The sequence below is a fragment of the Pogonomyrmex barbatus genome, unplaced genomic scaffold, assembly GCF_055798465.1.
Source record: "Pogonomyrmex barbatus isolate J1 unplaced genomic scaffold, ASM5579846v1 scaffold17, whole genome shotgun sequence".
Lineage (NCBI taxonomy): Eukaryota > Metazoa > Arthropoda > Insecta > Hymenoptera > Formicidae > Pogonomyrmex > Pogonomyrmex barbatus.
In genome coordinates, this window is record NW_028297113.1 from 2,142,166 (window position 1) to 2,159,058 (window position 16,893).

The 16,893-nt window shown below is 36.0% G+C and overlaps 2 protein-coding genes across 2 annotated transcripts in view; one reads left to right on the plus strand and one right to left on the minus strand.

Moving 5' to 3' along the window:
* The window catches only part of LOC148937064 (uncharacterized), a 94,968-nt gene that overhangs the window by 9,043 nt on the left and 69,032 nt on the right, over positions 1-16,893 (plus strand). Inside the window, exon 3 of the mRNA XM_089074416.1 lies at positions 1,333-1,557. Within this exon, the coding sequence (XP_088930542.1) occupies positions 1,333-1,557 (225 nt within the window). The remainder of the gene's footprint in view (positions 1-1,332; positions 1,558-16,893) is intronic.
* Positions 3,937-8,582, minus strand: LOC105429382 (uncharacterized). The gene is given in 4 exon segments (XM_011642330.3): positions 3,937-5,665; positions 5,668-5,722; positions 5,923-5,994; positions 6,200-8,582. Coding segments are annotated over 4 exon segments (3,903 nt in total). The 5' UTR covers positions 8,252-8,582; the 3' UTR covers positions 3,937-3,941.

The following is a 16,893-nucleotide window of genomic DNA, read 5'->3' on the forward strand; positions in this document are numbered from 1 at the left end:
TCATTTTTTTCGTGTTATATCCTTTTCGTCAAATTATTGGACGTAGATGGATTTCACTTTTGCGAAGTGCAATCCGCTTTACTCACGTTTTCTTATATCTCTTTTTGGAAGCTTTTTGATACGTGCTTTTTGCTACGCTCGACAGCTTTGAAGGTAAAACCAATCCTTCTCGTTTTCGTTACAGCCATTCTCGTATCGTATTACGCATAGTGACAAGCGCAAATATAGAAAGAAGGGAAAAAAGGAACGGGGGAAAATGGGTAACGAAAGCTCCGTGAACACATTTGCGGTCTCTCGGGCCTGGAGGTGTCATGGCCCTGTCGTGGCCCATTTCCCTGGCACATTCGGTTGCCGAAGTCAGGAGTAGAAATCTTGGGATGATACGCCGCGACAAGAGTCACGCTCGACTTGTCACGTATGAAATCCATTATTGTGATCAGATTAAAGCGTTAATTAATTTCTGAGAAACCTGTTTAACGTTCCATTGTTTCGTGTGATAAATGGGATAGATAATGAATAAACTGTAATCATGGATTTATATAACGTGCGATATTGATCCGGGTGGCTCTTAGTATTGTACGGCTTAATATAATGACCCGAGCTAGTTAATCGTTGTAATTAGTTCAGAAATCGTCTAGAGAAAGGGGAGGGGGAGAGAGAGAGAGAGAGAGAGAGAGAGAGAGAGAGAGAGAGAGAGAGCATGCCCGCCGAAGTGTCACCGTCACTGCATTAATTATGTAATACGAAACTAATGTATTTCGATATTACCATAGATGTTTCATAAACATATCCATAGGGATAGGATCTTCAAACGATATATCCTAGTATATATATTAGAAATAGTATAAAATATTATATGCGACGTCACGTTTCTATCACATTATATTTGAGCAATGAATTCTTTCGACGATCCAGAGTTCAGATATTTCTGTTGCGTAGATCTACACGGACTTGGGAGTCTTATGAATTCTTTACTACGTTTCACAGTTTTTGGGTGAACAAGAAAGCAAAGACGAGGAAAGAAAGAGAAAAGATTGAAAGAAAAAAAAAATAAAAAAAGAGGGAAAAGTAAATAAGGGATAGGCGATACAACAAAAGGCGAGGTTTTTTTCTAACGCAGCAACAGATTGCGTAACAGTGAAGCGTTAAGGTGTTGCGAAAGGCGCTTTCGTGAAGAAGCGATAAATTTATTATGGATTCAATCTTCGGAGACATTTGACAATTTGAGAAATCCTCTTGATTAGAGACGCGGTCGCATATACACGCGATACTTATTGCTCGACACAGCAAACACGTTGGTATGCCAGCGTACGTTTCCAACGCCATTTTCAGATCTTATCAACCTAAAAAATCGCCTACACCGAGCTGCAGCAGATCGGGTTGGCGTTCCCGCAGGAGCATCACAACGGCGGGGGCCCCGGGGGGACACCAACACCACGTGATCGCCACTGCCGCTGCAACGGCCCAGGCTAGGATGCAGGCCGAGCAGGGCAGCATCGGTGAGCTGCGTGGATATCACAACCTGCGATCCCGCAGGCACACCTTGGCCAACGTTCGGTGAGTGTTATCGATTTTAATCACTGAGATGAACGCGCGAGCGGAATGCCGATCGATACTCGACAGATTGTTCAAGAGATATCGGCATGGACGTCCGAAAGATATATTCGGTCTTTTAGACATCTCTTGGACAAATTGAGACTTCTGATCTGATCTGATTCTTTCTGTTATCAATTGATGAAAATGATTTCCTAAATGATCTCTTCGTAATGTCTTCATGATGTCTTCATGACTTCTTCATAGAACTTCTTCATGATCAATGAAGAAATGCACATGGTTACGAACGACGATCTTAATTCTCTTGTCTCATGTGTAAAAATATGATGATTCGTCTATCGATGTGCAAATCGTTGAATTGTGGAAGAAGAACTTTAAACTATCTCTTAAAGTACTCTTATAAAGATTATTATAAAACATTTATATTTCGCGAACTGACTATCTATTTTGAATCTAATTGATACATTTAATATATCACATGAATGCAAAAGAGATCTGAGAATATGAATGTAATATATTTAATTTTATCGTTGCAATATGCTCTGTAATGAATGAATTAATAATATAGAAGCATTTGGAATTGATCACATATATATTTCATCATTGTAAAGATTCATCGAGATTATTATCGAGAATTATATATATTACGTATGATTTTTTTGCTCACGTCTTTTCTACTCTTCCATTTTTTTCTACCGTTGTCTCAACCAGAAATTTAACACGGAAAAAAATTCGTTAATCACATAAACTCCGATTAAATTCTATGAGAAGCATTTTTCACATTTTATTTATGATTACACTGCCAGTCATCACTTTTTTAATCTTTTTATCTTATCGTTTCATCATCGTTACAATAGCACAATTTATAGCATTACAGCATTCATTTTAATTGCGTACACTTTTTATCATTTTAAGCTTAACCATTTTAATCTTGTTAAATATATAAAATTATTAGCAGTAAATTTCACAGTATCACGATATCGACTCGAAGTTATTTTATTAAACAAATTGTATATATTATTATTATTATTATTATTATTATAATATGAACCGAATTAAATAATGATAATTAATCCGCACAATAACAATTTCCTTTTCTAATCGGCTCTACGCCAGTTCTCTCCAGTTTGAAACAAATGCAACTCGGAGATAACGGCTCCACGCACAATTTTTCTTCCAGAATTGATTGTAAATCGTCTTTCTTCCTCTGCTCGGGGAGATTAATTTTTCGCTTAGATATTTTGACCAGGCAAGCCTGATCCTTCTTCTCGATCGTTCTCTTCCGCGATACGACGCGATACGATTTCCCGATCGATGACGCACGTAGGTCGTAGCTCTCCTGACCGCGCGAAATTTTCCCGATGATCTTTTCGACGTGACGTTCTCTCTCGCGCGGTCTCATCCCGTCCTGAATTTTCGCTCTGCAATCGGGGCACAATCTGTCATGCGGTATCGGGCGATCGACTTTAGGGTGAATAAATATACGCCTGAGTGCAGCCGCCGTCGGTGGAGCCGCCGTTGCAGTTTTTTTCGCATCAATCTGCGGTTGAACTTCTAATCTAGGTTCCATCGACGGGGCCGGGGTCGGTGTTCTACCGCACGAGCAACAGTTGCAAACAACCGTCCTGGCCATTTCCTCGGACTTCCCGCCATAATTGATCGTCCTGATCTCACGTTCTGCGTCCGGTCGCGTTAGCCCGGCGGCGATCTTTATAGATCGTAAAAGTTCATCCGTGGGCACTCTCGCGCGTTCTCTTTCATCTCTTACAACTCGGTCGTGGCTAACGTGGCCCGTTTTATCCTGTGTCTGTGATCCGACGCCGACGGTCGTGACGGTCGATTGGTCCTTTGAGCGTTTGCGCCAGAGCATTTTTCGGCCGGTTATTTCAGAACGGTCGCCGGAGATTTCGGCGCTCGATACTTTTAGCTCGGCTGATTTTAAATATTTACTAATAATTTGTATTGGCGACGTACGAGGCAGCGGCTCGGCGGTCGTAACTGTCTGCGTGGTTATTTGCACAACCTCAGTTTTGGCGATCTCGGCGGTTTGCACCATTTCGGTTTGCACGACCTCGGCCTGCACGGCCTCGGCCTGTACGACTTCGGTTTGCTTGATTTCGGCTTGAACGACGTCAGTTTGCGTCTGAATCTCGAACGGCTTTGCGGTTCTCTCCACCGGAAGCTGCTACAAGTGAAGAAAACACCGTTTAGAAACTTAGAAGCTCGGCTGCTCGCTACTATTAATACAGGATAAGCTAAAACTATAAGTATCTTAGAGCGTTCTATAGATACATATATATATATATATATATATCGAAAGTGTTATATTATTAATTTTCCAGGAAAAGGATTAATATTACTGCATCGAGAAATGATTAAAAGGAGCATTAATAAAATGGATAAATTTGGCTAACCGAATAACATCCACAGGGTGGCTTTGCGGGTATGATCTGCAAAAATTCTTTTTCTTTGATTTTCGCTATGATTAGATATGGCTGTGCCACTAATCGTTGCTCGATCGGTATCGCTGGCATTTCCATTTCGGTCGATTTTATCTCAGCTATTGGAATTTTTAATTCTATCTGGACGACTTCTGGCTTTTTCTCTTCTACTAATACTTCTTTTTTGCTTTCTACCGTTGGTTCTTTGGGCAGTAATACTTTTGCCAATATTTCTTCCTTTTCTATTAGATGCACTTCTTCTTTTTCCTTCTTTTTAAAAAACTCAATAGATGGTGTAACTTCTTCCGGTGTTTCTTCGATTTTATCGTTTTTCTTTTTTTTAATTTCTGCTTCGAGCATAAATTGTTCCTCCACTTCGATCCCCTCCAGTTTTCTTTTTATTATTGATGCCTTTAATATTGGCTGAACCATTTCAATTTTTTCTTCTATCACATCCTTAAGTGGCAATGCTTTTTCTACTTCAATTTCTCTTTCCATTATATCTATAGTTGGTGGCAATTCTGCGACTTTAATTTTTTCTTCTTCTGTTACGTCCAATGTAATCGGAGGTAATTTTGTGATTTCAACTTCTTTTTCTTCTATTATATCTATTGGTAACAATTTCGCAACTTCATCTTTTTCTTCTTCTTTTATATCCGTAATTAGTTCCATAACTTGAATTTTTTCTTTTTCTGGTATGTCCGCAATTGTTGGTAATTCTGTAACCTCAATTTTTTCTTTTTTTTCTACATCTTCAATTGGTAATAATTCTGTAATTTTAATTGTTTCATCTATAAATGGTGGTAATTTTGCAATTTCAATCTCTTCTTTTATTGGTGGTTTTTCGATTTCAATTTTTTCTTCTATTACTTCTATTTCCAAAAACGGTGGTTCTTCTTTTTCATCTAGAGTAGGTATAGGTTCTTCAATTTTGATCTCTTCTTCTACTTCTGCAATTGGAACTTTTTCAACATCTACAATAAGAAGTTCGTCAGGTTTGGCTTTTTCTATCTCATTTATGGTTGGTAAAATTGTTGGCTTAACTTCTTTTATTTTAATTACATCCACTGCTAATATTTCTTCTTCTATTTCTGCAACTTTTTCTATTTCTGCAATTTTTTCTATTTCTGCAACTTTCTCTATTTCTGCAACTTTCTCTATTTCTGCAATTTTCTCTATTTCTGCAACTTTCTCTATTTCTGCAATTTTCTCTATTTCTGCAACTTTCTCTATTTCTACAATCTCTTCTGCAATCTCTTCTTTTTCCTCAATTTCTGCCACTAGTAATTCTTTATCTACTTTTTCGTCTTCTACTATTTTTTCTTCTTTTTCAATTTCTACATCTTCTTCTTTTTTTCCGTTTTCTTCTATATGATCAGATATAACGTCTTCTTTCTCCACTTTTTCAACAACTATTTCCTCTTTTGTAGGTATTTCCTCTTTTGTAGGTATTTCCTCTTTTATAGGGGTAGGCAATAATTCTGCTTCAATTATTGCTTCCACTGGAGCTTTTACGTCTACCGGTGTTTCTTCAAGAGGAAATGGTTTGATTTCATTTTTTGTCGGCTCCATTTCTTTATCCTTTAAAATTATTAATTCGTCTTGTAATTTAGTTTCATTTATTACGATTTCATTATTTTTTTTCGTTTTTATTTCATTCTTCTCAATCACTTTCCCTTGCTTACCTTCAATGGCTCCATTTCTTCTTTCACTTCTTTTGGTTTTATCTGAATAAAATAATTAATAATTTATAATAAAAATGTATTTTAATTTGAAGAATATAATCAATTAAATTAAAAACATTTAAAACAATTTTTTTTAATTATTATCGAATGATGAAAATTAAAATATGTATTTTATGTAAAGTTTATATTACGTTATTATCCTTTATGTATAAAAGAATCGCAATATTTAATTGATCTCTTACCCCGACATATATACTAATTTCTTCTGCCAAGATATCAGCATCTTTTTTAACTGTGTGACAATCAGGATGTTTCTAAACATACAACAGAAATGCATTAATAACCAATTAAAATAACCAATATTAAAATAAATAAATGCATCTATTATACTAAGCTACATAATATTACATTTAAAATTCTTCTAGGAATATTACAATATCAGCTAAAATATTAGTATAGTGTTTCTGTATATTTATATAATTGCAATATATTCTTTTTATTTTAATCGTAATGATGTACCGCTGCTGTCGCGCGAATTGTATCGATCCTATTGATCCACGATAAAATCGTATCGCGATCTATCATGACGCCTCGGTCAGCTTCAATCTTTTTTATTTCCTCCGCTCTAACGTCATCCGCAGCTTCTTCACAGATTATCGTTACAGGCACATCCAGAATTGCATCCCGTTTTTCTACTTCCACGCCTAACGCAATCAGTTCCTCGTCCGTCATGCCGGTAGGTGACGGCACCACGCCGTTGCATATGAAATCAGGCGGGCACGGTACACCGTCGTCCTCGTACAACTCCTCTAACGAGCCTAACTGAGCCAAGTATTCTCGAACTTCTTCAAATCTCTGTTCCTCGTAAGCAAAGTCCTCCGGTCGAATTATACTTTCCGCGTCCTCGATTCGCACGAGATCCGCCGGGCGATCGACAGCGCGATCCGCCAAATCTGGTTTAACCGAGACGATCTTGTCGTCGACGGCCAAAACGGCTTCTGCGTCGACGTCAGTTACGACGACTCTCGCCAGTGCTTCTCTGTCTTCAACTTCGACCCTCGCTAACGCTTCCACGTCCGCGACTTCCACCTTCGCCAATATCTTCTCGTCGAAAACTTCGACCTTCGCCAAAACCTCGTCGTCCTTCACCATGGCCACGTCGTCCACCCTGCCGATGGGCCGATGGACGACTTTAGCCTTCACGGCGACTTCCTTATCTGCCACCCTCGCAATGTCGTCATCGCGACCTATCGTGGCCTCGACTTTCTCGATACTCAGAAACTTCTCCAGCTCCGCCCTGCACGCGGCCAGCCTCGTCCGACATTTCTCCAGCGCGTCTTCCAGCTCGCATACGCGATTTGCCAGTTGTTGATTGGCCGCAATTTTCATATCTAATTGTTCCCGCAGTCCGTTCGTCACGCAAACCGTATCACCCTCCATCTTTGACCACAGCTCGTCGGCTTGCTGAAGCGTTTTCATGTAAGCCTCCTCGCGGCGTTCCAGCTCGGCAATTTCTCGCTTCATAATCACCTCCTGCTCCGCTAATCGCTGCAGCTTTTCCAGGCACTGAATGTCCTCGGGCTCGACGGACGTCACACTGAAGATTTTGCGGGGGTGTTTCCGCTTGCATCGCGTGTCACCGCACTGGCAGGATTCGTCCACTTCCACCATCGCCCTCTTTTCCATCGCCTCCCGCAGCTCTCTGGCTTCCTGGTTTATCCGTTCCAGAGCATTCTTTTGCTCCTCCTGAACTCTCCTGGCTTCATCGAGCTTTCTCTTTCTCCCTTCCAACGTCGCAAGTTTCTCCGACCAGAGAGCCCGCGCCTCCTCCACCTTCCTCAACGCCAGCTTCCGTTCGGCCTCGGCCTCTCGCACCCTGCAATCGTAATGGCAGCTCGGTGTACTGCGACAAGAAAGTTCTCTTACATCTTTAAATTGTTTCTCCAGAATACGTTTCATCCTGCAGACGGGCGCGCCCTGTGACATTCTCCAGATATTCCATACCATCACCGCCGGCATCGAGCACTCCAGCATGTCCAATCGTTGTCGCAGATCTCCCTCCACCTTCTCCAATTCCTCTCTCTTTTGCTCTCTTTCGTCAATTATATCGCAAAGAGGATATTGACGTCGACGTCTATCGATTGTCGCCGTATCGCCAGTCTTTCCGTCATTTTTTTTAATCCCGCGTTTTGGTCCCACGTCGGTCAAGGATTCCTCCACGGGCGACTGCGTCTCGTTAAGCGTCTTGTGATCGGCAATAGTTATTTTCGTAGCCATATCGTCCTTACATTCTTCATGCACTGATCTATCACTTTTCTCAGTGTCATCGACTCGCTTAAAATAGGATTCTGACACGGTCGACTCCTTTAATATTCCATTATTCCGCTTTATTGCGCCTTTTCGAAAAGAATTCGTTTCTTTTGTCAGAGATTTTTTTTCTCCCTCTTCTGACGCGAGTTCGATTATAAAAATCTTTGATTCCGCGAGAGAACGACGTTCCGCTTCCGTCACATTTTTTTGATCGGCAGCACGCTTCGACAGATCTCTATCAGAATTACTTTCGTTATTCATGCGATTCACGCTTCTTGATTCGTCTGACTAAAGATTTAACATGACATCCTCGAAAATTTTTGAATGCGCTACGAATTTAATTTGCCCGTGTCAAAACGTTGGTTAATTCATTTGTCATAATGTTTTCCAGGCATTATAACCTATTGCTGTAAATAAGGCGTAACTGAAATTGCAATTATAAAACTTATATTTGCAATTATAAAATATACAACTGTAGAATATTTGGAATATTCCGTGAGAGATTTCTAGAGATGTAATTTAACTCGAGGCGGTTGTAAAATAGCTTTCCCGCTTTTTGCGGTTATTTCCATCTGTTTGGAGATTGCGTTAAAAATATATATATTAATGTGCGTTAAAGGATTTAGTAGGACTTCTAACCGGTTTACCTGGCCAATTATTCTCTCTCCCTCCCCCTTGCGTCATCAAACGCATACATTATCTTCGTGACCATTAAATCATGTCTCGCTGGTTGATATACGGGATACGCCTAGCCCTCCGTCGTTCGTTGCGCGAACGCACGCGTTAGATTTTTTTTGGACGAAAACGCACCATCAATTTTGGACAGATTCCAACGCGAGCAGATTCTGTCGGCAGATTGCCGCGAATCATTCATGAGATTTGTCATAGCATGCGATTACAGCTTTCGATATCCTCTCTGTCTATATATTGCGGTTCTCAGTATGAACATGTCTGTATATTCGCTGTACATTCTTGTCATCGGTACACCGATCACGATCGCTTTACTTTATTAACGTCCTCCATTTAAAATGAAATATAATCTCATCAAATTTTTCATGCTCTATGATATAAAATTTATCTTGCGACGAAGTATTTTATTATTGAATGAGATATTTAATTCGTGTGTGTGTGTGTGTGTGTGTGTGTGTGTGTGTGTGTGTGTGTGTGTGTGTGTGTGTGTGTGTGTGTTAATAAAAAAAATACATTCTAAAAGTTTATTTCCATTGACACAAGACTTTTATTGTTTATTGTTATAGTTGGGGAATTAAGAATTATAATGTATGTTAGTATAATTTGACGATTAAAAATGGTACTGTTTTTATGTTCGCGTTTATCAAAAATTTAATGTATTTTATCTTAAAAACTTAATATATTTTTTATTTTAAAAATAAAATAACATTAAATTTTTGATAAATGTGAACATAAAACAGTATCATTCTTAATCAGATTATACCAACATGTATTACAATTCTCAACTCCCCTAACTATAATAATAAACGATATGACTTGTGACAATGGAAAATGAACTGTTGCATTTTAGAATTTTATTTTTCTATTGACAAATACAATTTAAATGCAGCGCCACTTGATTTATTTAACTATAAAATTAAATGTAAAGAAGACAGAAAAAAATATTTTTTTATTTACCACTGTGACCTTGGCTCTGTAATTATTACATAAGTTGCTAGCAATAAGAGCAGTGTCAAATGATATGCGCCAAATGATGGAGATGACAAAGATGCGCAGCAACGTTGCTGAGCGTTTTGATGTTCAAGATTCATTGAAAGCTTGTATAAAAGCAATACGGTATTCAGCAAGCTATTTTCGCAATGCTCTTATACGTGTCAACCTCGGGTATCTTTATTCATGCAAGACACCGCAGTAAGAAATCGTTACGGAGATATGTCGGGATGTGTTTAATATTTGATGCTAAAACTTCGTTACAGAAACCGAACTAGTATCTATAAATTATAATATATCAAAGGAATTTGACAAGATGTGTATGTACGGTACGAGCTAGATCGCTGTATCGAAAATTATATATTCGTCAGTCGGTTCACTGTGTGACCTTATCACCCTAATTTGAGGACCGACAGTTTTCATATTTAATCAAATTGTAAAATGAGTTTGACGAAGCGTGAAATTTATAAAGATAAAACGAATTTGAAACGATTTATGAATAAATTGAAAATTTTTAAGTTTTATAATGCCCCAATTTAACTTGTTTATCCAATGATAAATGGATTGTCAAGACAAAACTAGACTTTTCATATTAAAACGCGTCTTAAATTTTTAGAGGGTCATCAAGATTTCCTATTGATTTGGAAAGAGAGAGAGAGGTTTTCTATTAATTAATAGTTTTTAACGACAGTTTTAAGAATTGAATCTTCACAATTTAATAAATGTTTTTAATAATTAATGTTTTGAAATGTTAATTAATCAATGTTAATTAATTTTTTAATGATTGTATATTTAATCAAAGTGTTTAATAGATGTGTTGTATAATGTAATAAATATTTTTTTTAAAGGCATAAGCTAACATATACATATATATGTATATGTATTAATAGAATATACAACAAAGTGTAGGAATAATGGAAAATAATTATATTATTTAAATAAATAGCAATCTGAAATTTTCTCATTAACTAACATGGCTGTTGTGTTTGTCAGTATTCTTGCTAATGCGATAAGTGATTCAGGACAAATTTTAACGTGACAAACGTCACGTTTAACGTGCAAAGGCTGCAATTACAATTCACGATGACATATATAAAAAGAGATATCGAACCGGTGGCGACCTTTGCTTAACACTAGAAATTACTTATCTTCGTTGAATAAGATTCGAGCGATATATTGACCTTTTTAGTACATATCGATTTTTATCCCGTTTTTACAAGAATGGTGCAGGGCAGTGTGTGTTCAAGGATATCCCTGAATATAAATCCGGAAAAGACTACATATACTCCTAGGCTCCATCCATTAGGTAAAAACTTACCTGAATGGAGGAGTTGATCTGACCTATTCTCGATTTTCTCTAATCGTCCACAAATACAAATATACACATTCTCTCTCTTTCTTCCTCTCCCTATCTTTTTCTCGCTATCTCATTCACTCTTTCCGACCTCCTCCATGCCCCTCACAAAATCAATAGTGTCGGTGTACCAAGTTTACCCTATGCTACGAGGTCACGTTGGAGACCCAAAATTTGCCACGCGATCGAAATCCGCAGATGGAAGGAAACGGAGCCGTTCTCCGTTCACTCGTGGAAATCCCCTCGTGGATTTTTGGACTCGATAAGATCTTCCCGGGAGACCAATCGAACAATGTAATTTCTCCCAAATAAACGGGAAGAGTTCCAATTGATTTCGAAGTTTGGGAACCGTGCTTTTTCAATTTAAAGAAAAGTTTTCGCGCACTAATCGCCGCGCGGCACGCTCGGTGCCAAAGGAACTTTACAAACTGCATTAAGAGTTCATTGAAACTTCACCGAACTGCGTAGAATATCCGTAGAATATCCCGAGAATATACTTTTGAATTATGCTCGCCTCGCCGCAGGAAGTACCGATGACTTTCAATAATTCTAACAAACAGAATTTAAGTACACAGATTTAGCCGTAAGTTATGTACTTGACTTTAATTAAAACTTTAATTGTGCAGCAGTTACATATTTGCATCTAACAATATTATAAAAGTAACGGAAGTATTTGTCTGTGTTGTTTGATGATTATACAAGGGTGTTTTATACCGTCTTACAATATTTTGATAACGTATTATAGGAAATTTTTAATGTGCTTTTATAATTAAAAATATAATTAAATATATAACTTAAACGTTTACTCTGGTAACTCAAAAAAAATTGAAGAGGCTTATGAACAAGTCTCTGCTAAAATTTTTTTCAATTAAAATAAAAAACAAACGTTTCATTCTAAATCAAACCATCTTCAATGTCGATAACTATTTGAAACAATCTTTGAAAATTCTTTACAAATTAATATCACTTGCTGATAAAAATTTATGATTAAAGGGTGAAAAATATAAATCCATATTGTAAAAAATGTATCTATATAAAATATTATCCGTATCAAATCCAGAATATACGTCGAAGTGATTAATTGAAACATATATATATTAAAAAAATATTGAAAGCAGTAAAATCATATTGAAAATTAATCCAATTATTTTTATAAACTTTAAATAGCAAAGAACAATACAAGTTATATAAATTAAATTGTATTATATTACAAGTTATATAAATTAAAAATGAACAAATATTTTGAAAAATATCTGAAAAATAATGACAGTTTCCCATTACCAGAAAGTACCAAATATTATTGTTTGTCAAATGAATTGTTCGACAATAATGAACAAAGAAAGGAAATCAAGGAAAGTAGGCACGGAAAATAACAATGGAAGACAAATGGTAAAGCAAAAATTAGAAGGAGATAATAAATTGAGGATAGAAAGATATGTCTTTGAAAACAATTCTGTGTCACATTGTTAATTACTATATTGTTTTTTTTTATATATACTTTGTATTACATTCAATATAATATTTTTTAATGCATATTTCATCATCTTGATATATAGTTTGAAACTAGAAACTATCCTTGAAACTATCCTTTTATGTATTTGACAACATACAGCTGATTTATATTCTTTACTCTTTAACTACAAATGTTCTCCAGCGGGAGAAAATGTAAATGTAAATGTAAATTTAAAAAGAACTTTCAAAGATTGTAAAACAGTTTTATCAAGACTGAAGAATATGAATCCTGATTTAGATCGAAATATTTGTTTTTTATTTGAAAAATACATCTCTTAGCATTTAGCTTGTGCTTATAAGTTGCTTTACTTGTTTATTGATTTTTAATCTGCTAAACCCGTCAATTTTATTTTTAATTTTATAACTTAATATATCTGGAAAGCTCATTTTATGATATTCTTGTTGTGCACGCTATTTATATGCATTTATTCTTTTTTCCGCATTTATTCTTTTTTAGAAATTTTATAACGCCAAGTCTATAGTCACACTGTGCGCGGTCAATGTGAATTCTTAAACGATTTTATATCCTTTCCAGTTTGATAACCTTTCTGATTTCCCTGGAGAGGTTGTGTATCAGAAACATATATTGCTGTTTCCAAAGCTAGAAAAAGAGAAGATTCACATGACGAATTTGAAGTACACAAAGATGCCAGGTACACCCTTCGTAGAAACAGAAATTTATATATATATATATATATATATATATATATATATATATATATATATACATACATACATATAAATTTCTGTTTCTACGAAAGAAATATAAATTTGTTATTTGATAAAATTTGCATACAACACATTATAATAAAAGAGCTACTAGGATGACTTTACATTTAATAAGATCTTTGATAAAATATTTGAAAAAAATACTAGATGAGATAAAGTATTTTTTACATATATTTATAAGATATTTTGTATGTTTTATTGTATGAGAAACTTAATAATTATATACGAAAAAATATTTATTTTACGTACGTTTTATTTGAGAAACTTAGTAATTATATACAAAATTATTACAAGTTGAAAATGGTAATTATGACGGTAGTTATCTTGAAACAAACTTTCGTGTCGAATATCGATTTTGGATTTATCGTAAAATCTACATTTAAAAAGAGAAAGCACAATTTCTTAGAAGCTTTACGTATACGTATGCATATCTAGAGCGTCGAGAATAGGAAATATATAGAAGTACTTCAGTTCAGCGAGAGTTGGAAATTCTTTCGGTCGTTTGAATCGCTCCTGGAAGTAGTAGACTCTTTCGTCTCGTTTCCAAGATATCGGATGCAAGATACAAAGGAGGACCTAATTATTCAAATAATTCTGTCTTAGCTAGAATACCAGCGGTTGAGACGAGGAGTACCGACCTCTTTTATTTCAACTTCTTAACGAGTTTTCCATTACTCCGAACAGTACGCAGTTTTTTTTTTTTTTTTTTTTTTTTTTTTTTTTTTTTTTTTTTTTTTAATGACAAAATCATCGCGCAATATTCTTATAGACACTTTTCCATGTTCCTGTCCTTCGAGAGTTAACGTTATTTAGCCGCTTAATTAAATCGGCATCAAAAATTCTGTTATTTCTTAATACCTTCTTGCATTTAACTTTTGTGAAACTGTGAAAACTTTTGCAATGTTGTAATAGGTTCGGATAATACATGAGACGAAGTTAGTAATATGAACTTTTTAACAAAAATTTAAATATTAGTCATTATCTTTGAAAATATTAACATTCATTAATCATAATTTTTTATCATTCTAACAAGTTTTGTGTAAAATTGAATAAAATATTAGATTAGTCTTATTTTTTTTTACGAAATATTTAAACGTTTAATTTTTTCATATTATTTCCTTTTATTTAATATTTAATATATTTTGTTATACTTTTAAATATTTTGTTATACTATTAAATAAGGATACTTCTTTTTATTAACAATAAATCTTATATAAATTTTATTGATTAACATAATATAATAAAATATATGAATATATATAAATTATATGAATTATATGAATATATATAAATTATATAAATTATATTTTTTGCTAGTGAATTTTTTGTATTATATGAGTAAAGATTTTTCCAAAAAATTTTTTATTTTAACTACATTTTCCTCATTTTATTCAGATAATCCTCACATCACGATTGAAACCCGTGAAGGAAATAGGAATAGAACGATTTCTTTCTTTCTGTTTCAGTGAAACGAAAACAAGTTAACATTGTCGTAAAGGTTCAACTTGCCGTTAACACCTGATTGGAGGGTTCTCTAAATTGCTTTTATATGATCGATTGAATTTAAGATACGATTAGATCGAACACAAAAAATTTTTTTCCTTTGATAAAATTTTTCTTTGATAACGTTCGATAAAGTTTGTTTTCTATAGAACATGCTTATGACGTAAAACGTGCGGAACAGTTAAAGGCGGATTATATAGAATGACCTGGACTATAGCGTGCGTGTTCTGAGTTTCTTATCTGCTATGGATCAAAGTTATCTTGCGTAACTTTTGTCAAGAGCTCCGTTTTTACGTCTATTTCTCGTCTTTGCTTCAAAGACCGGAGATCAAATCTTTCAACACATCTTTCGAAAATCCCAAATGGGACTATAAGATGGGAAAATAAGATTTCTTTCTCCAATAATTTGAAGGAAGTTCTCGTGCCTTTTAGTGAATTGACGCAGAATGTAACTATTGAGATTCTAGATCAAAAATTAAAATAATATAATCCGTTTTTCATAAATTTTATATCAAACTTTTATTAATCTTTTATATTTAATTTTATCTTTAATTATTTAATTCTTTTAATTTCTCATATCTGAAAGTTTACAATGTAATGAAGTAGCTTAGTCGTTAAAAATTAATTTTAATATTAAAAATAAATAAAAATATTAAGAATATAATGAATATATATTAATGTATAATAAATATACAGTTAATAAATTATGGATTTTTTAGAGGAAAGAGGAAGAAAATTAGTTTCGTTTAGACAGCTGATTTATCAGCATGAAAGCTTTTACACACACACACACACACACACACACACACACACACACACACACACACATATATATGAAACATTCAATATATTTTGCTTGGGAACCAGTATCGCAAACAGGTTTTCAATTTAGAAACAGTCGGCGAAGTTCTCGTAATACTCATAACTTTCCGCATACGTTGCATAGCAAATACGACATGTAATATTTGGTAACATCCGATGGACAAATAGTAACACGCGTGCATAACTCTAATTCGTTCAGTTTTGGACATTCGATATTATATGGACAATATTAGAGAACTGTAACGAGCGCATCCTTCGAAATTTCCCCTCAATATTGACTCCAATCTCAGTGCACAGAGCAGCCGTTATTAAAATTACGATTAGAATTACGAGATTCCTACGAGAGAAAGGCTTCGTGCGAGATATTAAATTTATACAAATATTCCCTTCTATACAAATATCCCTTCTGTTTTCCGCGAAATAAAACGACAATTGACCGGTACGCGCGCGGTCAGATTAATTGCGCCGGCATAAATTCCGCAGCGTCGAACTTGGTCGCTCGATTTGTTTCGGGCCGGGGATTTTCGTTTCGGCTCGTAAAAATGCTCTTTCCACTTCTCTCGGCGCGACACGACTCGGCTGCATTTCCCCAACGGCATATCTGTTCGAGGGAAATTTTAGTCGGGCCGATAAACGAGACACCGAGGCAAGAGAGCGTGCACCCCCTCGCATCCCTGCTCCCTCCCCCCCCCTTCTCCTTTCTCCTCGGCTACCAGAGCCGTCGTATCTCGCGTGTGCTGCAGCGGCAGCTCGGCGTATAACGATGTGGAGGCGCATCGATGCGCGACTCCGCACCCTTAAAGTATGTAGGTTAGACGTGACGTCATGACCCGCCTTGTGACGTGCAGTGCCCCGAGAGTGAAATATGCAGCGATGCTCTCGTATGCCCTCGCGGTCATTGGCACTCCGCCACAATGAATCGCCGTGGCCGAAAGCGATGTCGACGGACGGCGAGCTTTAAAAATGCGTTTATTCGCCTTTTTTTCTCTTTTTCGTTCTTTTTTTTCTTTTTTGGTCTCTCTTTCTCTCTCCCTTTCCGTGTGTCGAACGTATCCTAACTCCTCGCCTTGGACGTACAAAGTTCCCTCGGCATAAGACCGCCTTTACACGCTCGCTCGCCACCGGCTGACAAATTGTGTTTTAAACCATGAAAGACCGCTCTTTTTCCGTCATTCCCTCTCTATAACCCGTGCGTTATAACGCCGAACGTAATTTCTTCCCGAGGCAATTTCGTCGACGTGATGGCGAAATCATCCATCTCGGTGATGGAAGACGTCGCTATCATCGTGATCGATTTTCTATT